The sequence below is a fragment of the Leucopleurus acutus genome, assembly GCF_964270905.1.
Source record: "Leucopleurus acutus genome assembly, chromosome: 11".
Classification (NCBI taxonomy): Eukaryota; Metazoa; Chordata; class Mammalia; order Artiodactyla; family Delphinidae; genus Leucopleurus; species Leucopleurus acutus.
This window is the reverse complement of record NC_139152.1, coordinates 93,926,698-93,951,225: the sequence shown is the minus strand read 5'-3', so window position 1 is coordinate 93,951,225 and position 24,528 is coordinate 93,926,698. Positions and strand designations below refer to the sequence as shown.

At 50.0% G+C, this 24,528-nt stretch overlaps 1 protein-coding gene across 3 annotated transcripts in view; it reads left to right on the top strand.

Annotated features, from left to right (window-relative positions):
- The window catches only part of PLA2G6 (phospholipase A2 group VI), a 49,902-nt gene that overhangs the window by 2,525 nt on the left and 22,849 nt on the right, over positions 1–24,528 (top strand). For 2 of the 3 annotated variants that reach the window (XM_082849691.1, XM_082849690.1), the window contains exons 2-8: positions 3,809–3,935; positions 5,969–6,222; positions 17,481–17,696; positions 18,719–18,902; positions 20,477–20,664; positions 22,896–22,992; positions 24,165–24,347. In XM_082849691.1, the coding sequence (XP_082705817.1) occupies positions 6,014–6,222; positions 17,481–17,696; positions 18,719–18,902; positions 20,477–20,664; positions 22,896–22,992; positions 24,165–24,347 (1,077 nt within the window). In that variant the 5' untranslated portion in view covers positions 3,809–3,935; positions 5,969–6,013. Of the gene's footprint in view, positions 1–3,808; positions 3,936–5,833; positions 6,223–17,480; positions 17,697–18,718; positions 18,903–20,476; positions 20,665–22,895; positions 22,993–24,164; positions 24,348–24,528 lie in introns of all 3 variants that reach the window. The other variant, XM_082849692.1, reaches the window with a different exon arrangement.

The following is a 24,528-nucleotide window of genomic DNA, read 5'->3' as shown; positions in this document are numbered from 1 at the left end:
TGTACCTGCCTGGCTCCCTGTTACCTCTCTGACCTTACTGGCTTCCTTGCTGTTCCTGGAACTCACCAGGCATGGTCCAGCCCCAGGGCCTTTGCACATGCTCTTCCCGCTGCTTGGAAAACTCTCCACCTACATACCCGTATGACTTTTGCCCTCATTTCTTTTAAGTCTTTATTCAAGGTCAAGTTCTTGGTGAGGACTTGTTCACCCTATCTAAAGTTTTAATCTCCACATGGACACTTCCTGTCTCCCTTCTTTCATTTATTTTTCTCCTTGGCATCTAATCTGAAACTCTGTCTTTATTTTGCCTATTTGTCTTCTTTGTTGCAGCCCCCTCTGAAACAGAAGTTCTAGGAGGGCAGGGATTTAATCTGTTTTGTTCACTAGTGTGTTCTCAGCAGTTGTAACAGTGCCTTCCACAGGATTGGTCCTTGATAAATATTTCTAGAGTGAATCGTAAAATGGTCACCCTGTATCATGCCACCAGCCCCCAAATGTCCTAAAGTCATTGGGGTCTCCCGTGCTGGGGAACTCCAGCAGCAGTTCTGGGCAGTTTGCTTCCAGCTGTGGTCCAGCTAAACAAAGTGGGTGAAAGAGACACCTTTTCCTTTTCGGACAGGCCATTTTGCTCTGGCCCATGTGAATGGCGGTGCACTGTTCCACGAGAGCCTTGGCTTTTGGCACACGGGGGTCTGCACATCAGGCCTCACTCAGCCACATTCCATTCGGGATTTCTCCTGAAGGCCGCTTGAGGATTACGAGCTGGGGCTCTGGATTCCAACTAATTGGGTTCAGATCCTGGCAAGTTATATCACCTCCTGTGCCTCAGTTCCCTGTGTGTAACATGGGAAGAAGTATACCTTCTCTTGTGAGTGTTCTGAGGAATAAATATGATCGTTACCCCCAAACTTGGTGAGGCATCTGGTGCTCAGTGGGCGCTGGATGGATGGGGCAGTGTTGTTGGGTGCGAGGTGACAGGAGCCAGCCCTCCCCCATTCCTCGATGGCTTAGGGAAGAGTCTGGGAAGAGCTGGGCTCAGGGTGAGCAGTTGGAGGGATGTTTTGTTTGGAGGCAGCCTTGGAGGCCCAGACGCTCGGATGAGAGGTAGAAATGCCGTTTCACCTGATGCCTACATTCATCCTGTCTTTCCTCGTGCACTAATTGAGCGCCTGCGTGCTCCGTGCAGGCTCTCTGCTAGTGCTGTCAGGAGTCCGAGGAAGAAGGCGTGAGTCCAGTCGCCAGGCAACACCTCCCATTTCCTCTCTCTGGGCCTTGTTGCCCCGTATGCCAAACAGGGATAGCGATCGCACTGTCCCTGTCTCATGGGCATTTGTGAGCTTTGAGGCAGCTGACAGACGTGAAAACCCCCTGCCAGCCATAAAGCGAGGTGGCCTTGTGAGAGGATGTGCCGTGGGCCAGCATGCAGTGATGCGCTCGTGGGCTGGGAGGTGCAGATGGCAAGCGCTGCAGGAAGGAAGTCCACGGGGGTCAGGGGAGGCGGCGTGCTCTGATCTGACCCTGTGTTCTCAGCCCGTCCTGCCAGGGCAGGGCACGGGGGTGACGTCGGCTGCACCGGAGGCTGTCCTGTGCCAGTCGTTCCAATCATGGGACATCCTGTCATAAGCAGCTGGGGCTCACAAAGCCTGATTTCCAACTCAAGCAGTTCTGTGTGTGCTTCCAGAATCCCCATGTGGCCCGTCCTGTGAGGTCAGCCACCTGGCCCGGCTGTCCTGGCACGCACCTCCTGAGAGCCACCCTGCCCCTCTGGTCCAGCAGCGAGCTTGACGAGTTTCCCTGTCTGGAGTATGAATGAGCTCAGCTTCGAGCACCGAATTTTCCAGATCGAAGCCCAGCAGGTGCCCCGAAAAGGTTGCCCTGTGCTGGGGTGAGCTCCTGGGCATTTCTGTTGTGGTCAGAGTGGCTGAGGAATGGGACATGTGGTGTGTTACCACCGCACAGGGTGAAGAGAGGAGGGAGGGAGGGGTGCCTCAGAGGTGCTGGCCCCCCGGGGCCACCAGCTGGTTTATTCATTTGTTCTCATTCATTCACCAAACATTTACGTTATGCCCACTGTGAGACGGGAACAGCATGCCAGGGGCTTGGATAAACCCATAAAGGGGGGATGGGCCCCCCTCCCCCCAGCCAGCAGATACGGCACCACCATCCCAGGCTAAGTGGTCAGTGGGCGTGCACTGGGCGGGGTGGGGCACGGAGGACGCACACACACGTGCGCCTGGGGCTGGGAGGAGGGGAGGCGCAGGGTGTGATTCTTGAAGGAGCTGGCACGTAAACTGAGTCCTGAAGGATGAGAAGGGGTTTATTTGTCTGTCTGACAGCCCTTTCTTGAAAGCAGGCTCTGGGGCAGGTGAAGACAGCAGGGAGGACAGTCCAGGCAGGGGACGGGGATGGGTAGGGGGTGGGGGGAAGGGTGCAGGTGGGGTCGTGTGCGCAGGGACCCTCCACGCTCCGAGTGGCAGCTGCCCCCCAGCCCAGCGCCCATCCCTGCAGCTATGCCGGAAAGAACTTGGGCTCCAGGGTCAGAGGTGGCGGGGACAGGAGGAAGGGGACAGAAACGAGGCCAGCCTGTTACAGTCGGTCCAGGATGTGGCCCAGGGTTTTCATTTCCTTTCTTCCACCTCGTGATGACAGTGGCCACTGTTTGTGTGCCCAAAGTGGCCAGCGTCCCACTTTCCCTCCACTGTGTCATTTCATCCTCACGCCTACCCTGGAAGGCTGGAGGAGGGCCAGGCCCGTCCTTTCTGGGGCCAGGCTGCTGTCGGTGTGTGTATGGGGCACCCTCGCCACCAGCCCTGGGGACCCTGAGGAGGGAGGCTCTCCTCTGGGGCGGGGCATCTGCCTTCCATCCAGCTGGACCCTCACGGTGACTCTCCTCCTTAACCCAGGTGGGCCGTGGGCGCTGGTTGCTCCCGACTCCCCAGCTCCCTGTGAGCGCCTCTCCCGGTGCTGCGGCCTGCCCTCTGGGAAGCCTCTGTGCTGCTTTTCTAAGCCAGGCCTGACCCGCCCACGCCCCCCGACTCCCCACATGCAGGCCCCAGAGGCTCAGCCTACGCTCCCACTTTCTTTTTTTAAATTTATTTTTATTTTTGGCTGCGTTGGGTCTTCATTGCTGTGCGCAGCTTTCTCTAGTTGTAGCGAGCGGGGGATGCTCTTCCTTGCAGTGCGCGGGCTTCTCATTGCGGTGGCTTCTCTTTGCTGCAGAGCACAGGCTCTAGGCGCTCGGGTTTCAGTAGTTGTGGCACCTGGGCTCAGTAGTTGTGGCTTGTGGGCTCTAGAGCACAGGCTCAGTAGTTGTGGTGCACGGGCTTAGTTGCTCCACGGCATGTGGGATCTTCCCGGACCAGGGCTCAAACCCGCGTCCCCTGCGTTGGCTGGCGGATTCTTAACCACTGCGCCACCAGGGAAGCCCACTCCCACTTTCTTTAAAAAATATAATAGGGCTTGGGCTTCCCTGGTGGCACAGTGGTTGAGAGTCCGCCTGCCGATGCAGGGGACACGGGTTTGTGCCCCGGTCCAGGAAGATCCCACATGCCGCGGAGCGGCTGGGCCTGTGAGCCATGGCCGCTGGGCCTGCGCCTCCGGAGCCTGTGCTCCGCAACAGAAGAGGCCACAACAGTGAGAGCCCCACGCACCACAAAAAAATTAAAAAATAAATAAAAAATATAATAATTTTCTATACCATTTGGAAAATAGGGGAAAGAAAAAGAAATTGCCCATAAACCTAATACTCTCATCTACCCTTAGTATTTTGGCATGTTTTCTATCAGTTTTTTTTTTTTTTTTTTTGCAGTGGCTTTGCAGGCCGAGCTCGCAGCCCAGAACAGCACAGGGAGCATCATGGACTCATTGCCACCGAGCCTATAACGACGCCACGTGCTTTCCCTGAGTTGTTACCGCCTTCTCAGTAGCGGCCTTTAGTGAGCACACGGTGTCTTGGGGGTAACATGTCATAACTTACAATTCCCCTAATGCTGGCTATTGAAGCTGCTTCCATTTCTGTGTCGAAACAGAAATTGTTATAAAGCATATTGCCGTGCATGCCATGTGTTCTGTTTTGGGGGAATTCTTTTCCGGATACCAAGTCCCATGCCTTCTCTTGGGGACCCAGCCCCTCTCCCCTGGCTGTGGGGAAAGGCGCAGGTACCCAGCTCCTCTGTCCTTTCAGCTCCCAAGTGTGGAAGAAAGAAGGACCTTGACATAGGTCTAAGCATCCTCATGAACGTTCTCATTTAATCCTCACCGCACGTGAGAGGTGAGCGTTGTCCTCGTTTTAAAGGAGGAGAAACTGACTGTCACAATCTGCTCACACCACATCAAAAAAGGAAAGACATTACAAAGCTTCACAGCGTTTTCAAAGCTCTTCAATCATGGTCTCTAAGCCTCAGTTTCCTTATCTGTAAAAGGGGGTGATGGAACTAAAGAGGGCTAATGTTTGTTGAAAGTTACTATCTGCCAGGTACTGTTATTAGGCACTGTTGTGATCCCCATGTTACAGTTGAGGAAACTGACTCAGAGAGGTTAAGTAACTTGCCCAAGGTCACACAGCTGGTCAGTGGTGAGGCTGGGATTTGAATGCAGTTTTTTTTTTTTTTTTTGCAGTACATGGGCCTCTCACTGTTGTGGCTTCTCCCGTTGCGGAGCACAGGCTCCGGACGCGCAGGCTCAGCGGCCGTGGCTCACGGGCCCAGCCGCTCCGCAGCCTGTGGGATCTTCCCGGACCGGGGCACGAACCCTTGTCCCCTGCATTGGCAGGCGGACTCTCAACCACTGCGCCACCAGGGAAGCCCTTGAATGCAGTTTTGCTCCCAAGCTGCATGGTGTGCTTTGGCCATCTGCCTCATACAGTTTGTGAGAATTAAAGGAGACAGTTACGTGCAGTGCTTAGCTCAGGGCCTGCTACCTAGTGAGTGCTTAGTAAGCGTCTCCTGGTGTGACGATGACTGTTGACCTTTACTGCCTTTTCAGATGATCCTTTGTAGGCCTCTTGCTTTTCCTTTCATCCCTAACGTCGCTCCTCCCTCCACCCACAGGCCAGGGTATGACTAGTATCCACTCACATGTCCACGCTCTCCCGCGGTGCCCACACTCGCACGCTCTGGCCTGCAGCTGACCTGCTCTTTTGGCAGGTGACATCCTGGCACAGAGGCAGGGGTGGCCTCCAGCCAGTTGTCATGCAGCTTTGGTGGCACTGCCTGAGGAAGGTAGTGAGCTTTCTGGGAACCCAGGAAATAACAAGGCATCTGATTCTGTTACCCAAACTGGGGACATTTCCATAGCAGAAACTGTGACCCTGTGGGTAGGAAACAAAATTTCCACCCAAACCTATGGCAGTGTTTCTAAGTCTTTACGTTCACATTCATTTCCGAGGGGCTGCTCTTGCGTTCTCTCAGAGCTCTTTGGGAAGCCCGTGGTAGCAGGCACCAAAGGTTTTAGACAAATGCCCCCGATGGAGTGTGAGATGACCCTGGTCCCTTTGTGGCCCCCAGTAGAGAGGGGACACTGGTTTTGTTTGTGGAATTCAAATGACCAGTGCTAAGCTCTTTGAGTTCCCAAAAGTTAACTCCATACTTTACAGAGTGAGAACACCCCGTTTGCACAGGGCAGTGTCACCCATCACGTGCGTTCATGTCTGCCATCTCCTTTGATCACAGCAGCCCCGCACTGCAGATGAGGAAACGGAGTCTCTTTTGGGGAAACTGCGTCAGGGGGCAGGACAGTGCTGGTCACCTGTGCACAGTGGCAGCCCTGGAACTTCTCATCAACCCTTCTTCCCTCCCACTCAGTGCTGTTTCTCTCTCTTTCCCCTCCTTTCCAGGTCCCTCCAGGCCCAGAATCTGGGGAGCAGCGCTGGTGGGGAGCCACCTGGGTGCCCGTGCAGGAAACCGCCGTGTGAGGTGAGGTGCGCATGGGAGACCGAGCCCGGCTGACCAGAGACCCCGTTTTCTTCCAGACCGAGGAGGAAGGCGGCGGGGCCTCCCCGCCGGCCCCACGGAGGATGCAGTTCTTTGGCCGCCTGGTCAGCACCCTCAGCAACGTCACCAACTTGTTCTCCAACCCATTCCGGGTGAAGGAGGTGGACGTGGCGGACTACAGCTCGAGCGGCCGGGTCCGGGAAGAAAGGCAGCTGTGTCTGTTCCAGAACGCTCCCAGTCGCACGTGGGACTGCATCCTGGTCAACCCCAGGAACCCCCAGAGTGGATTCCGGTGGGTGATGGTCCGTTGCCCCACACACACTTCTCTCCTTTGACTCCTCCCAGGTCTCAGCCTGGAGGTCCCTCGGCCGAGAGCAGCTTCTTCAGGTTGACATCTGAGGGGTCTGTTGGGTGGTGGGGCTGCTTTTAAAACGGAGGGAGGGGCTTCCTGGACTCGACACCTTCCGGCCCATCAGGGTCCTGGCAGCAGGGGCTGGGGCTGGAGGACTGTTGCCTCCCTCGAGGCTTGACCCATACCGATGGAGGGAGGGAGGAAGGATGGGGAAGCCGAGAAGGTCAAGTCGGGGAAGGCCCAGGGATCACCTGTAGCCCTGGGTCCTTAAGGCGTGACTGTCCTTGTAGGGGCTGGCTGGCCGACGTTTGTTCAGGGGAGTCTGGAAGGGGTGGACAGCTGCTCTTCTCAGGGCATGCTGGGCCCCCCTCCGTGGGCTAGAGGAACGTGTAGGAATCCAGGACAGGGCTGAGGAAACTGAGCAGCTGCAGGGCCGGTTGGGAAAAGGGGAGAGGAGTGACCAAGGACCCCAAATGCAGGGTCCAGGGAGCTTGGCAGACCGGGGCTGAGTTGGGCTACGGCTGATGGTCCTGCTTCATTCGTTCACCCATCTGGCTGTCCTGTCGTCCAGGGAGTGAGCTGGGAGGCGCGGATGGAGGATGGAGGGTGGGAGGCTGGAGCAGAGGTTCTGAAGAGCTGCAGAAATGGTGATGCCAAGGCCTGGGGCTCGCTGGGAGTGAGGGCTCTTGGGGGGATGGGGGCACTGTGCCAGAGCCCTGGGCTTTTCACTGGGGGTAGTCATCGTGGGGGGTTCTCCACTGCTCCGAACACCCTGCGCTTTGTGGAGAGAAGGCTTGGTGTACTGGACTTCCTCTTCAGGGGGCCGAGGTCCTGTCTTTTAAGTCTCCTCCTTTACTTGCCTGGAGGGCTTTGTCCCCAAAGTACTTAAGTGTGTTGGACGGAGGTGTGAGGGTCCTGCTTCCAGCCTCCAGGTAGAGGTGCTCCTGTCCTGTAACTGCAGAGCTTCCGGCTGGGGGAGGGGATCAGGGTCTTCCAAATCCTCAGGTTTTATTCCCTAAGGCCTGGGAGTCCCACAACACCCCTGTGGGTGGAGAGTTGGACGCCGGCTGACACAGACGGCATCAATGATAGTATCGCGTTATATTAGTGCATGTGTGAGGTGCTGGTCTAACTGTTAGCTCCCTCTGTCCTCACCACAGTCCCCAGAGGTAGGGCTATTATTGACCCCTTCTTACAGAGGAGGAAACAAAGCTCAAAGAAGTTAAGTAACTTGCCTGAGGTCACAAAGCCACTCATAGCAGAGCTGGGGTACAGACATCCTGGCTCCAGAGCCCACCTCTTCCTTTTCCTCCAGGTGGGCCGCTTTGCAGTGTGATGAGCTGGGCCCATCCTGGGCCCCCAGCCTGACATATGGTCCAGGCGCCTGGCTCTTCTGGGGTGAGCCCCGTGGTGGTCACTTGTAGCACCGCCGTGTACATTGTGATAACGTCCATACTTCTCTTCCTGGTACGAGTTAATCATTTACTGCTGACATTGATTTGTGACATATGCTGTTTGATGAAGCCCGCTAGCCCCTCGCTGGTATCTCAGCAGAAGCAGGGCTGCACTTCCCAGGAATCCTGGGAGGAATGATCAAAGCGTGTGTGACACGTGATCTTTACTTCTCGAAAGGTGACTGACTGTTGAGGCCCTCTGTGCTGGGACTTTGCCTGGACACACACCCTAAGGTTTGCCCGTTCACTGTTTATCCAGCCCACAGCCCATCTCCACCAGTGGCAGGTCTCTGCCCTCGAGGGGCTCAGGCAGTAGCCAGAAAAGGTGGATCAGGACCCGGCATTCAGTGGAGTCAATGTGGGGTACATGGGCTTGTGTCAGACTCATGTTCCCCGGACAGACCTTCACTCTTTACACGTTTTCTTTGCCTTTGTTTTTCCATCTGCTAAGAATGCTCTTCCTGCACTCCTTGGCCTGCGACTCATGTGTCCCTGCTCTGTGAGCCTGTGCTCACCCCTCTGTTCTCCCTCAGCAGTGTCTGTACCTTTGTCCGCCCCTCTTGCCACGGATTGCCACATGTCTGTTTGCACATCTGTCTCCCCCACCAGACCACAGAGCTCTGGAAGGACAGGGCCTGGGTCTGAGTCAGTATTCCATTGTATGGAATGTACCACATCTTCTTCATCCATTCATCTGTTGATGGACGCTTAGGTTGCTTCCATATCTTAGCAATTGTAAATAATGTTGCCATGAACATTGGGGTGCATGTATCTTTTTATTTACTTACTTATTTATTTATTTGGCTGTGTTGGGTCTTTCTTGCTGCGCATGGGCTTTCTCTAGTTGCAGCAAGCGGGGGCTGCTCTTCCTTGTGGTGCGCAGGCTTCTCGTTGCAGTGGCTTCTCTTGTTGTGGAGCACGGGCTCTAGGTGCACGGGCTCAGTAGTTGTGGCTCACGGGCTCTAGAGCGCAGGCTCAGTAGTTGTGGCGCACAGGCTTAGTTGCATGCGGCATGTGGGATCTTCCCGGACCAGGGCTCGAACCCGTGTCCCTTGCATTAGCAGGCGGATTCTTAACCACTGTGCCACCAGGGAAGTCGGATATTTTTCTATATTATCTTCTAGAAGCTTTATTGTTTTGCTTTTACAACTAGGTTGATAATCTACCTGGAATATATATATTTTTTAATGTATGGTGTGAAATAGGACTCAGGTTTCTTTTTCTTGTTTTTCAGCTGGAGATTCAGTTTTCCCAGGACCTTTTATCACAAACTGTTCTTTTCCACTGCTCTAGAATGCCATTGGACATAAATCCAGGCGTCCCTCCCTGTAGGAATGAATTCGTTTCTAGTCACTGTTCTATTTTTCTTTTCTTGCACCAATACAATGCTGCCTTGTAACTTCATAATAAATCTTGATATCTGGTAGAACAAGTTCTCACTTCCTTCTTCTTCAAGATTATCTTGGCTATTCTCAACTCTTTGCATTTTTATGGGACAAAGAAGTTCCACCCACAAAACAAACAAGCAAAGAAAGAAAGAAACAAAGCCTCTGCTCTTGAGAGTTAAGATTGGTGTGGCACTGACTCTATAGATCAGTTCAGTAGGAATTGACAACTTGGTGGCACAGTGGTTGAGAGTCCGCCTGCCGATGCTGGGGACATGGGTTCGTGCCCCGGTCCGGGAAGATCCCACATGCCGCGGAGGGGCTGGGCCCGTGAGCCATGGCCGCTGAGCCTGCGCGTCCGGAGCCTGTGCTCCGCAACGGGAGGGGCCCCAACAGTGAGAGGCCCGCGTACCGCAAAAAAATAAAATAAAATAAGAATTGACAACTTACTACTGTCTAGTCTTCCAGACTATAAAACCTGAAATACCCTCTCACTTATTTAGGTTTTCTTTAATTTCTCTCAATAATTCTTTGTAGTTTTCTGCACATTCGTTTTGGACATATTTTGTTAGATTTATGCCTAGTGTTTGACATGTTTTGATGTTCTAATAAATGATATTTATTAAAGTTTAATTTTCTACCTGTTTGTTGTTGTATAGCCAGGCAGTTGATCTTTTGTACATTCATCTTGTGTTCAGCAACCTTGCTAAACTCATTTATTAGTTCTAATAATTTATCTGTAGGACTTTTTGGGTTTTCTGAGAACATAATCATATCATCATGAACATAATGACAGTTTTTGCTTCTTCCTTTCCAATCCTTATACTTATTATTTATTTTTCTTGCCGTACTGCACTGGTAAGAATGATGAGTAAAATGGTGACGCAAGCATCCTTATCTCATTCCTGTCTCAAGAGGAAAAGCTTCAACATCATACCATTAAGCATGATGTTTGTTCTAAGTTTTTTGCAGATACCGTCTGTTGCATTAAGGATATTCCTTTTTATTCTCGGTTTTCTAAGAGCTTCCTTTTTTAAAAATTCACGAATGGGTGTTGTATATTATCAAATGCTCATACTGAAACAATTGAGATTGGCATTTATTAGCTCATTAGTTTCTCCTTTATTTTGTCAGTGTGGTGAATTACACATTGATTGGGTGATTGGTTGGTTTTGAAAGTTAATGCAGCCATACATTCTGGGAATAAATCTCTCCTTGTCATGATGTAGCATCCCTTTTGTATATTGCTAGATCAAATCAAATATTTGTTTAGGATTTTCAGCACTATGTTTATGAGAGATATTATCCTGTAATTTTCTTTTTAAAAAACATTCTTATCAGGTTTTGGTGTCAGCTTTAACTGGCTGATAAAAAAAGTTGCGAAGTAATCCTTCTCCTATTTTCTGAAAAATTGTTTAAGATTGATATTACTACTTTCTTAAATGTCTGGAAGAATTCATGGGTGAAGCCATCTGAGCCTGGAGTTTCCTTTGTGTGAAGCTTTTCAATATGTATTCAATTCTTTAATAGATACCAGACTACCAGATTTTCTCCTTCTTCTTGTGTCAGTTTTGGTATGTTGTGTTTTCAAGAAATGTCAAATTCATTGACATAAAGTTGTTCATAATGTCCTCTTTTATTCTTTTTAACATCTGAAGAACCTGAAAAGATGGTACTTCGGGTTTTCTGTATTTCTCATTGAGTTTTGTTAGGAGTTTATTGATTTTTTAAAGTCTTTTCAAAAGAACCAACTTTTGACCATGTTTAAGCCAAATGCTGCTGTATGTATACTAACGCCATTTCCCCTGTCCATGAGCTGTTTTATTCATGTTTAAGTAGTTAAAAATTGCAAAATGCACCCTTGACTTATTACAGTCTAACCTTTTTAAAAAATATTTTAATTTAATTTATTTATTTGGCTGCTTTCGGTCTTGGTTGCAGCCTGTGGAATCTTCGTTGCCATGTGTGGGATCTTTTTTTTTTTTAGTTGTGGCACGAGGGATCTTTAGCTGCGGCATGTGAACTCTTAGTTGCAGCATGTGGGATCTAGTTCCCTGACCAGGGATGGAACCCAGCCCCCCTGCACTGGGAACGCAGAGTCTTAGCCCTGGACCACCAAGGAAGTCCCACAGTCTACCTTAAATTGGTACTTTGACACTTCCCTGACAATGCAGAAACCTTTGAATATTTCAATTCCATTTATCCATCTCATCAACTTTTTGTGATGTATTTTCATTTTAATTAAATATATATGTAAATATTTCTATCTATATACCCCCAAACATTTTTATTGTTCTTAGAAACAGTCAATTCAGGGAATTCCCTGGCCGTCCACTGGATAGGACTCCATGCTTTCACTGCTGAGGGCCCAGGTTCAATCCCTGGTCAGGGAACTAAGATCCCACAAGCTGTGTGGCATGGCCAAAAAAAAAAAACCCAAAACACAGTCAATTTAGATTTGCCCACATAATACCTTTTCCAGTGTTCTTTATTCTTTCCTGCATTATGTTGCTTCCATCTGAGATAGTTTTCTTTCTGCTTAAGTCTCTTAGTACAAGTCTGCTGACAGTGGATTCTCTGTTTTTCTGTCTCTAAAAATGACTATATTTTACCTTTATTCTTTTATTTTAAACTGAATAAAAACGTGGGGCTTACCTCAGTTCCCTGAGTAAAAATGTGGGGCATACCTCAGTGTGCTTCCCTTTTCTCTAAAATCCTGGCCCGCTATGCCTTGCCTGCGTTTGGTTCTCTCCAGAACCTTCAAATATTTGTTTGAATTTAATCCTGCCTTTATATTTGTTTTCACCAGGAAGGCTAGTCTGGTACAAACTCCTCTGTCATAGCCAGAAGTGGAAGTTCATCTCACAAATTTGATATGTGATGTTTGCATTGTCATCGAGTCAAGGTAGTTCCCAAATTTTACCGTGACTTCTTGTCTGAACCGTAGATAATTTGTATGTATCTTGGTTAATTTGTAAACATATGGGAAATTTTTCGTTATCTTTTTGTTATCGATTTCTAGCTTAATTGCATCATGGTTGGAGAACATAGTCTAAATATTTTCAGGTCTTTGAAATTTGTTTAGATTTGCTTTATGGCCCAGCATGGGACCAATATTTATAATTTTGTGTGTGTGTGTTTCAGAAGCATGTGTATTCTGTACTTGATGGGAATAGTGCTTTATATATGTCTGTTAGGTCAAGTTTATTAATTGTTCTATATCCAATAGGGATTTTTTTTTTTTTTGGTCTGCTTTTTGTGTAAGAAACTAGTAGAATATGTTAAAATCTATCAGTGTGACTGTGGATTTGTCTAGTTCTCTTAATTCTGTCAAGTTTGACTTTATTTTGGAGTTTTATTATTAGATACATAATTATCATATTTTCCTAGTGAATTGAAACTGTTATCATTACAAATTGTCCCTCTTTGTGTCCAGCAATGCTTTTTACCTTAAGCTTTACTTTTTCTAATATTAATATAGCTTCACCAGGTTTCTCTTGGTTAGTATTTATATATTTCCTTATAATTTTAATCTTGTAAAGAATATGTAGTTGTCTTTTCTTTTCCCTGTTATCCAGTCTGTTATTTCTTATATTTATTTGGAACATTTAGTCTATTTATACTTCATGTAATTCTGATATATTTGGGTTTAAATCTACTGTCTTACTGTTTGCTTTTTTTTTGGTTATTCTTCCACCTATTTTCTTTTCTTTATTCCTTTCTTTCTTGTCTTCTTTTTATTTTTTGGTTTTTGTTTTGTTTTGTTTTAGCTTTATTGAGATGCAATTTACAAAAAATAAAATTTACCAATTTTAAGTGTATCATTCAATGGATCTTGATAAAGGTACACACTCATGTAACCATCACCACAATACAGATGCACAACTTCTTTGTTATCCCCCAAATTTCCTCCGTGCTCCTTTGTAGTAATGCCTCTGCACCCACCACAGCCCTTAGCAAACACTGATCTACTTTTTTTTTTTAAATAAATTTATTTATTTTTATTTTTGGCTGTGTTGTGTCTTCATTGCTGCGCACAGGCCTTCTCTAGTTGTAGCGAATGGGTGCTACTCTTAGTTGCGGTGCGTGGGTTTCTCACTGCGGTGGCTTCTCTTCTTGTGGAGCACAGGCTCTAGGCACGTGGGCCTCAGTAATTGTGGCTCACGGGCTCCAGAGCACAGGCTCGGTAGTCGTGGCGCATGGGCTTAGTTGCTCCACGGCATGTGGAATCTTCCCGGACCAGGGCTTGAACCCGTGTCCCCTGCATTGGCAGGCGGATTCCCAACCACTTTGCTGCCAAGGAAGCCCCAACACTGATCTACTTTCTATCCCTATAGTTTTATCTTTTAATCATACAGCATGCAGTCTTATGAATCAGAGTTTTTTCCCTTGGCATAATGCTTTTGCAATTTATGATTAAATGTTTTCTTATTATTCTATTTTTCCGTCTCTATTAGCTTGGACATTTATACTCTATTATTATCTTTTAATGATAGCTTTTGGGAGGTAGTTCTCCTTGGGTCTCTTGTGTTTCTGTACATCTTACAAGCAGAGGCTCTGACTAGTTTTGTTTCGTACTGTCTTTACAAGCATGTTTGTATTGTGAACAGCCTTGGAAGATAGAGGTAGTCTATCTCTAGAGCAAAGGGTAGGTTTGCTTACTCTTCTATATAATAAAGATAATATTTTCCTCCAGAGCAAAGATTAGACAGATTTTCTCACTGATGATTATAACAGATTCAAGTTCCCTACACTCAGGGTTTCTGTCTTCTAATGCAACATGAGCAGGTGTCACCTGACCCTCTTCATGTCACCCTCTGGGAAATGGATCCCAGGGAATAGGCGCAAATGCTGATACTCTGGCACAAATGCTACTGCTGTGAGTAATAAATTGCCCTTTGTCCTTCATCCAGGAACCTTGTGTCTTCTGCCAGCGTCCATGAAACTGTGTCAGGCTAACTTGTTAGTTTGCAAGTAGGGTAAAATCTGAAACCCTTCGCAGTTCTTTTATTTATTTATTTATTTATTTATTTATTTAACATCTTTATTGGAGTATAATTGCTTTACAATGGTGTGTTAGTTTCTGCTTTATAACAAAGTGAATCAGTTATACATATACATATGTTCCCATATCTCTTCCCTCTTGCATATCCCTCCCTCCCACCCTCCCTATCCCACCCCTCTAGGTGGTCACAAAGCACCGAGCTGATCTCCCTGTGCTATGTGGCTGCTTCCCACTAGCTATCTATTTTACGTTTGGTAGTGTATATATGCCCACGCCACTCTCTCACTTTGTCACAGCTTACCCTTCCCCCTTTCCATATCCTCAAGTCCATTCTCTAGTAGTTCTGTGTCTTTATTCCCGTCTTACCCCTAGGTTCTTCATGACCTTTTTTTTTTTTTCCTTAGATTCCACATATATGTGTTAGCATACGGTATTTGTTTTTCTCTTTCTGACTTACTTCACTCTGTATGACAGACTCTAGGTCCATCCACCTCACTACAAATAACTCAATTTCGTTTCTTTTTATGGCTGAGTAATATTCCATTGTATATATGTGCCACATCTTCTTTATCCATTCATCTGTTGATGGACACTTAGGTTGCTTCCATGTCCTGGCTATTGTAAATAGACCTGCAATGAACATATTGGTACATGACTCTTTTTGAATTATGGTTTTCTCAGGGTATATGCCCAGTAGTGGGATTGCTGGGTCGTATGGTACCCTTCACAGTTCTTGATAGGACCCTAGAGATTGTAACACACATCCTTGGCCTTACTGAAGTATAATTGGTACTTTGGCCTCTTCCAGAACAATACAAGGGTCTTAGAACCCTTTAACTCCATTTATCCCACTCCAGACTTCTATGCCATATATTGTTTTTTATTAATATTTTTATTTTAAACCCAACAAGGCATTATACTGTCAATATTTATTTAGATTCACTCACATATTTACCATTTTCATGGTGCTTAATTTTTTTCCTGCATCTTTGCCCATCCATCTAGGATCAACTTTCTTCTACCAGAAGAAAATCCTTTTGTATTTCCTTTTATTTGGGTCTGTTAATGTCACAGTCAGTCAGTCTGTCTCTCTGGTGCATTTGTTTGTTTGACTAGCGAAATATTTTAATTTCAACGTCATACTTTTTCTGGGTGTAGAATTCTCCATGGCATTTATTTTCTTGTAGCCCTTTAAGGATGTCGTCTCATTATCTCTGGCTTCCACTGTTGAGTTTCATTGTTGAGTCTGATGGTTGCCCTCTGAAAACATTTTTTCTCTTCGCTTTTTTTTTTTTTTTTTTGCGGTACGCGGGCCTCTCACTGTCGTGGCCTCTCCCGTTGCGGGGCAACAGGCTCCGGATGCGCAGGCTCAGTGGCCATGGCTCACGGGCCCAGCCGCTCCGCGGCCTGTGGGATCTTCCCGGACCGGGGCACGAACCCGCGTCCCCTGCATCGGCAGGCGGACTCCCAACCACTGCGCCACCAGGGAAGCCCTCTCTTTGCTATTTTTAATGTTTTCTCTTTGTGTTTTGTTTTCAGCAGTTGTTACATGGCACATGTGTCAGTTATTGCTACGTTACAATATGTTGACCAACATGTGTCATTTTCAGTTGTTGCTATGCAACAAACTCCCAAAATTTAGTGGCTTAAAACAGTATCAGTTATTTAGCCCACAAATCTGCCATTTGAGCAGAGCTTAGTGGGAAAGGCTCAGTTTGATTCTACATAGTATTAGCTGGGGTGGCTTGACTGCACGATCCTCTTTTAAGATGACTCATAACTGGCAAGTTGGTACTGGCTGTTGGCTGGGAGTTTATCCAGGGTTAAGGGTCCAGGAGTTAAGTTTATCCAGGGTTAAGGGTCCAAGAGTCATCTACATGATGTTTCAGCTTCCCTGTGGTATGATGGCTGGGTCCCAAGAAAAAAGAGATAGAGGCTTCCAGTCTCTTAAATCCTTGCTCTAGAAACTAGGATGGCATCACTTCTGCCATATTCTTGGTAAAGCAGTTACAAAGCCAGGTTAAAGGGTAAAGACACATAAATTCCCACTGCTCAGTGGCTCAGTGGGAGGAATGTAAGTGTGGATTTGGTGGGAGGGGGTAGAGGAGGATTTATAGAATATTTTAAATTAATGGAATAGTGTTTTCCATCAATTTTGGAAAGTTCATAGTCATTAACTCTTCAAATATGGCTTCTGTACAATTCTTTTTCTATTCTGTTTTTGTATCTCCACTTATATGTATGTTAGATCTTTTCGTTATGTATTCTATGTCTTTTATCTAGTTTCCTGTATTTTCCAAGCTTTTGTCTCTCCATGCTTTATTCTGTTTACTTTTTTCTTACCTGTCTTCCTTTTCACAATTTTCTATTCAGCGTTGTCCAATCTGCTATTATACCTAACCACTGAGCTCTTAATTTTGGCAATTGTATCTTTAAATTCTGCAATATCCACTTGGTTCTTTTTTTTATATAGTTTAAAGTGTCTTGCCAAAATTGTAAATCTTCTATTTTATCCTAATATTGTCATAGTTATTTTAAAGTCTGTGTCAGGTAACTTCAGTATTTGTAGACCCCCAGTTATAGATCTGTTTCTCTTGTATATTGTCTCTGTTGGTTTTCTTTCATATTTTCTTTTTTAAAAATATTTATTTATTTATGGCTGCACTGGGTCTTAGTTGCGGCATGTGTGATCTTCCGTCGCGGCGCACGGGCTCTTCGTTGTGGTGTGCGGGCTTCTCTCTAGTTGTGGCACACTGGCTCCTCTCTATTTGTGGTGTGCAGATTCCAGAGTGCGGGGGCTCAGTAGTTCCAGCGCACAAGCTGTCTAGTTGTGGCGTGCAGGCTCAGTAGTTGCGGCACGTGGGCTTAGTTGCCCTGCGGCATGTGGGATCTTAGTTCCTCGACCGGTGATCGAACCTGCGTCCCCTGCATTGGAAGGCGGATTCTTAACCATTGGACCACCAAGGAAGTCCCATCTTTCATGTTTTCTTATCTCTTCATGCGCCTGGGGAGTTTTGCTTTCATGCTGGACCATGGATTTGCAACAATGCTTGTGGAAATATACGTGATGATATTTTTTGAAAAAGAAAGAAAGGAAAGGAAATCTTTTCAAATAAAAAGAAAGCCCCAACTCCATTTAGGTGTGTGTGTGTGTGTGTGTGTGTGTGTGTGTGTGTGTGTGTGTGTGTGTGTGTGGTGGGGGAAGGGAGTCCAGCTGGAGCAGGTCAGTCCACAGCAGGAATCAGGCAGGCATCTGTTTGCAGGGACACAAGTCTTCAGATTCCATCAAGGGCACAGGCCAAGGGTTCCTCCCGGCTCACTTCTGTGTCTTCCTCCTCTGCCCTGACTCCTCAGGCTCTTCCAGCTGGAGACAGAGGCCGATGCCCTGGTGAACTTCCAGCAGTATTCTTCCCAGTTGCCACCCTTCTACGAGAGCTCCAACCACATCCTGCATGTTGAGGTCCTGCAGCAGCTGACCGACCTCATCCGCAACCACCCCAGCTGGTCGGTGGCCCACCTGGCGGTGGAGCTGGGGATCCGAGAGTGCTTCCATCACAGCCGCATCATCAGGTGGGCGGGGGGCTTGGCCAGGTGGGGCAGGAGGGCAGGACCCTGGGGATACTGGGTGTGGATGGGGAGTCTCAGTCCAGCCTCAGTTCCCCTCCATAAACTCAAAGGTTGCCCAGAACGTTTGACTTCAAAAGGGGCAGCATTGCCTCTGGGTTAGAGCAGGGGAATGCTGACTAAAGTCAGAAGGAACAATGTAACATTTCTGGGGTGCCTGCCAGGTGCCAGGCCCCTGGTAGCTGTTTTATACCCACCATGAACTTGAATCCTCTCAACATGCCCATGAAGTAGTGTCATCCCAGTGAGAGGTTATGTGACTTGTGCAAGGTCACTCAGCTGCAGAGGGCTGAAGAGGCTTCAGAGCCTTGGTGTCTCCTTCCAAAGGCCTGGTTGCCCTTCTGGAAGCTGGAACACTTAGTCTCGTATGTCTATTCGGCCAACGTGCCCCTGGGGAGGGCCCCGTGCCAGCCAGAGGACTCGAGCTCCCCATCCTGCCCTGAGGTAGCCACGCCTCCAGTTCTCTGCTTCAGACAGCTTGGTGCAGCTCCCGGGCCCAAAGCTCAGAACTCTTCACTGCCTTTTACAGCTTACCGGCATGATCTTGGACAGAATGGTGTTTGATCTCACAATAGTTCTATCGATTTCCTAGGGCAGGCGTGGCAGGTATTATTTTTATTTTTTCGTAGACAAGGATGTTGAACCCTAGAAAAGTTCAGTGAATCGCCCGAGGTTGGTGAGATTCCTGCCTTCTGCGATTCTTTCTGTGCCAGCCCACTGCCCACTTAAGGCTGGTGTGGCCCTAGGGCACATCCCTCATACAGGTGTGCAGACTGAACTAAAAACTGGTACAGATCACATCAGTTACAGGTAAATTGTGACTCAGCCCTGAGTTTGAACCAGCCAGCTTGAGCAGGGCACGAATGCTCTTGGGCTCCTCCCCCACCTCCCCTGCGTCTGCACTTGGCTTTCTCAGTGCCCCGCCCACCTCGTGCCACACCCCTCACCTCCCCGGCCCTCCCCTGCAGCTGCGCCAACAACAGGGAGAATGAGGAGGGTTGCACTCCCCTGCACCTGGCCTGCCGCAAGGGCGACTGGGAGATCCTGGTGGAGCTGGTGCAGTACTGCCACGCCCAGATGGACGTCGCCGACAGCAACGGAGAGACCGCCTTCCATTACGCTGTCCAGAGTGACAATTCCCAAGTGCTGCAGGTGAGCAGGGGTGGAGACAGGGCGACTGATTCTGGCCGCTCCTTACCACGGTCGCAGCTGTCTTTGGGCCTCTGGGCTCAGGTGTCCTTCCGGGCCTCTCACTGTCCCCACCTTGATCCTTGAGGCCTGAGCCCCTTCGTGGAGGGTGTAGCCCCACCTGGCACTTGCCTCCCCATGCTTGTCAAGGAGACACATCCTCGGCCACTTTGCTCCTACAACCCTGGGAAAGTCCTCCAACCCAGCAAACTGAGCTCAAGGTCTAGTCCCGTCAGTCAGTTTAGTTCAGCTTCTCCTGATCACTCACTGTAGGCTGGGCCCCTGGGCCGGGTGAATTTCAGCCCCTGCCCGGAGGCGCCCGTGGTCCAGCAGGACCTGAGCTTAACTTTTTACAGTAACTCAAAACAAACAAAACTCCATCTGGCTCCTTTAGGCATTTGCACCAAAGGCACTCCTTCCGTTAAATTTTTGATTCGCTGGGCAGAAAAATAAAAAATAAAAATTGTAGGCACGTAGATCAAATGATGAAAAGGCTACCTTATATATCAGATAGAAAAGACAGAATACTGGGCAGTATTTTACTGCCTAGAATTAGAAGATTCTTCTAAAGGTTCTATCCTTCTCTGTGCCTTGGCATCAGAATGGGACCACATTATTCCAGAACATTTGGATTCCTGTCTCATGATTAATGCTCTCAGGGAAGGGAATTCCCACTGTTGAACTCTGCCCTCACTGAGACCCCACTGTGTGCTCAGTACAGCAGCACGTAGAACCTGCCTCGATCCAGAGGGCGGGTACACGCTCTTATCAGTAGCTGTCCTTTACCGCTGGGCCCGTGCCTGACCCTGTACTCAGTGTTTTATTGTTCTAGTTAATTCTCAAGATAACCTCTGTGGGTGGGGGCCGTTATCTTCTCTTCGCCAAAGAGACTGAGGTTCAGCGAAGTTTTGTGCCCGGGGAGGGGTGCCACGGAGCTGTGAGCGGTGGGGCTGGCCCTTGAATCGGGCCTGGATGCCAGCACCTCGGCCAGCACCTGCTGTGTCCCTAGCCTGTCCACAGACCCAGCCGGTCACAGGGGTGCACAGGGGTCATAATTAACCTCGGGGAAACAGCTTTCAACCACAGTCGAGGAAATAAAATCCTCAAGGCTGTTTTATTAATACTGGTGTTTTGTTTTGTTTTGTTTAATGAAAAAATAATACCTACACGTAGCTGAAAAATTCAGGCAGGACAGAAGGGTATGCAATGGAAAGCAAGTCTCATTCCCACCCAGACCCCCAGTGCCCATCCTAGGTACAACCTCTTTTACATTTCCTGATTGAGAAATTTATCACACACGCCACAGTCATGCCAGACCAGCGGCCCAGCCAATACTGGCACAGTCAGCTTCTTTCTCTCCCCAAAGCCTCCTTTCCTGGTGGCTTCTCTTGAAGTTCTTGTCAGTGTTCTCGTGGAGTCCAGCTTCCCTCCCCCTGAGGCCCCAGAGAGGGACGGCCACAGCGGTGGATGTTAGCAGAGGGACAGGCCAGGGGCCTCGCTGTGTTTGGCGCCTGCCCACCCCGAGGTCTTGCTGTCAGCTCCTAGGGAAGAACGCATCGGCTGGTGTGAACCAGGTGAATAACCAAGGGCTGACCCCGCTGCACCTGGCCTGCCAGCTGGGGAAGCAGGAGATGGTCCGTGTGCTGCTGCTGTGCAACGCTCGCTGCAACATCATGGGACCCAGTGGCTACCCCATCCACGTGGCCATGAAGTTCTCCCAGAAGGGGTAAGACCCTGCCCTACCCCACGTGATCCGAGGGGCCTCCCGTCTGCGCGGCCAGTCCCCCTGCCCAGGCGAGCGGTGGCCTCCACAGGCTCGTTAGGTGCGTGTCAGATCCTGGTGCCAAGGGCTGCCCTGGTACAAAGAAAGTATTTGATAAATGTGCGGGAGTGTCGATCTCGGCCCATGAACTCTGCTGTGCAGAGAATAGAACTTTGGAAGTTGCTCCGTCATGCACCTTAATTTCTGCCCGTGAGCCTCCCTCTCCCAAACTGGAGATAAACAGTCTTAAACTTCCCACCACGTCTGAGCTGAACAGCCCCTTCATGGCTGCTGTGCTGGTGCAGCTTCTGTGCCCAACTCGAAACCTAGGAATGCTTAGCAAGGTGGCCCAGGGCCCCATCCGCCTGAGGCGTCCCTCCTTCCTGGGGGGTGGCCCTGCTGGGACTCAGGTGCCAGGCCCATGTCCTGGGGAGCGCTAGACCACTCATTTCTTCCTTTCTCCCCAGCCCTGGGAAACCTGGTCTCAGGATAATTCTTCTCCACGTGCAGTGTGTGCACGTGCGCGCGTGCGTGCGTGCGTGCGTGTGTGTGTGTGTGTATGTAGGAGGGATAAAAGAGATGACTATCCCAAAATACTGCCCAGCAGGTACAGTAACTAGAATGAATGAGTGAGTGAATGAGTCAGGTGGTCCCTCAGTCCCGGGCACTGTGCCTTACAGAGGTGGTTGAGAGAAAGCCCGGAACAGGGGATACAGAAGTCGCCCAGTACTTTCCAGAGCCATGTGGTAGACGGGCAGCAAGAAATGAGCTCAGAGGGGCTGCCCTCGGGTTGGGGGCAGGCACGCTCCCCCTCCCTCAGGGTTTTCCTTCCTCTGGGGTCTGCACCCACCTTTCGGCCCCTGGAGGGCATTGATGTCCCCTTGAAGGTCTGGTCCAAGCTTGGACAAACCCTCCTTTCCTTGATTCTTCCTTGTACAGCCAAGATGAACTAGAACTTTCGGGAAGATTTGACCAAATGGTTGGAGACAATCCCAGCGCTCCCACCCCCAGTCACCCCCAGTTACTGAGTTGCAGGTTGCAACCTGAATGGACACACGTGATGAGCGATGCTCTCCCATACCCGAGGGCTGGCACGGTGGCCCTGCTCCAGCTTGGCTCCAGCCACCCTACTGGCTTCAGTCACCTTCTTGGTACAGGTTACTTCCAAGATCCCGATGTGGCCCAGGTTGCTCCCTCCTCAGACACCTGCAACCACATCCCAGGCCTCCCGTGTGGATCGTTGCAGATGAGACAACACGAGTCGTCTCATACCTCGGGTGTGCCCTGCACACAGCCACGCTCCTCTCAGGGCTCCAAGGGGGCACATCTCTCTGTCACCACGTGGCAGCCCACGCATTCATACTCCAAGGATCACAAGTGTTAGGGTTACTGGGACTGGTTCCATCCCAGCCCCAACCTGGGGGCCCCTCTGCTGTTGGTATTGGCTCAGCCGAGCTTCACCGAGAGCTGGGTTGGGCCCAGGACCCCGCTTTGACTTAGCATAATGTCTTCAAGGTTCGTTTGTGCCGTAGCCTGTATCAAAAGGTCCTTCCCTTTTAGGGCAGAATTACTCCATTTTATATACCACATTCTGCTTATCCATTCGTATGTCCGTGGAGACTTAGGTTGTTTCCATCTTTGGGCTATTGTGGGTAATGCTGCAGTAAACACTGGCATACAAATATCTTCTTGAGCCCTGCTTTCAGTTCTTTTGGTTGTCGATCTAGGAGTGGAAAGCAACTGCACTTGTAACCACCCTGCCTACTGCCTCCTACAGGACGCAGTCACTACTTGCAACACCAGTCGTTTGGGAAGCAGGGGAGGATAGAGGGTGGCTGTGTGCTAGTCACAGGCACCCACGTTACAGACAGGCCCAGCCACTTTCCAGAGGTCACCAGTGGGAAGCTGGGGCTTAACCTCAAGCCTGTCTGATGCTGCAGCCAGCACCACTGAGCGTGATCATTGCTGACCGAAGTCAGCAAGGAAGGCTTCCTGGAGGAGGGGGCTTGAGATGTGACTTGAGGGGCTCAGGATACCGTTGCCGTATCACCGTATGCATGCTGGTTGGTTCTGTTGCAACTGTATTTGCAGGAGCTCTCTCTCACCAGTAGATGAAGCCTTGATTCGTGGCCTCTTCCAGTGTCAGGCTGCCCCCGCCAGCCTTCCTCACTGCCACGTGGCTTCTCTCTCCCCAGGTGTGCTGAGATGATTGTCAGCATGGACAGCAGCCAGATCCACAGCAAAGACCCTCGCTACGGAGCCAGCCCCCTCCACTGGGCCAAGACCGCAGAGGTAGGCAGGGCTGAGGGTGAGTCGGGGCAGGGGGAGGGTCCCAGAGCCCTTTGTTCCTTAGCTACCTATGGGAAGGAGGTTCCTGAGAGGTCTCTGCAGGTGGCACTTGGGGGCCCAGGAGATAAGCCCAAGGAGGGATGGTGTCCTGGCATTGCAGGTGAGTGTCCCCTCTGCGGTTTCCTCATGTGTGAACTGGGGATCTGTGGCCTGCCTGTGGAGGTATCGTGAAGTCAGCAAAGCAGTGCGTGAGAAAATTCTTCACAAATTGTCAAGCACCTCATCGCAAATAGAAGGTGACGGATGGTGGTGATGCCGATGGTGGTGAAGATGGTGGCTCTAGTTTCGTCTGTAGAGAGCCTGGCCGGCATCTCCTCTGAGGCCTGTCCCTGAGCTAAGCTCTGAGCCCCTGGGAGGATGGAGGTCTCTGATCACTTATCTCCAGGAAGCACAGCTATCAGTGCACTGGATGCCCTCAAAGATGATGGGATACTCGTAAATGTGACAGGCCAGGAGGGAAGAGACTGACAACCACTGTGGATACCTTCCCACCAGGAGCTAGACACCAAGTCAGGCCCTCCTGTATGTTTTCATGTTCCTTGTCAGCACACTCTGTGACGTGGGCACTTGCATTCCCATTTTCACAGCGGAGAAAACTGAGGTGCACAGGGGTACAGTGACCTTCCAAGCTCAGACAATGGGGATGAAGTGGGGCTCAGCTTTGGGCTCAGGTCTGTCAGGGTCCAAAGTCCAGGCTCTCCGGGGCTGTTGGGTGAGCAAGTGTGGGTGTTGCCAAGGCCCAGATGGGGTCATACCTTTGCAGGGTCCTGGGCAGGGTGGCAGGGAGTGGGGCATTTCTGGGGCAGGGCCCAGAGGAACCTTTGCAGGGAGGGATGGGGTCCTGTGAGCTCCAGGAAAGGACCCTGAAGCCCTTTGCAAAAGTCACCACAGCTTCAGCTTTTTGTCCCCTAGTTCCTGGGGTGTGGCCAGTGTGGGAGGCAAGATCTGGGGCCACCCCCAGCACTGGGGCCTACCACCTTGGCTCCTCCCATTGCTGGAGCTTTCCAGCGGCCCGAGACCTGAAGGAAGCGGCCCTGCCCAGGTGCCACCAGGTGCCACAGGCCGCAGCTGCTCTGAGCACCCTGCTGACTCGGGCCGGAACCCTGTCTCCGCAGATGGCCCGCCTGCTGCTGAAACGGGGCTGTGACGTGAACAGCACCAGCTCCATGGGGAACACAGCCCTGCACGTGGCCGTCATGCGCAACCGCTTCGACTGCGTCATGGCGCTGCTGACCCACGGGGCCAGCGCCGAAGCCCGCGGCGAGCACGGCAACACGCCGCTGCACTTGGCCGTGTCGGTGAGCCCCGGGCTTACTGCCTACTCGGCAGGGGTGCAGGCGACCAGCAGGGCTGGGGCATGTGCCGCTCTGAGCCCAGAATACGAGCCCCTTCCGCTGCTCTCCAGGGCCTCTCATTCCCATGCCCCCATGTGACATCTGGATGCTGTGAGAGGGGAAAATACAGCTCTGGCTACTGACC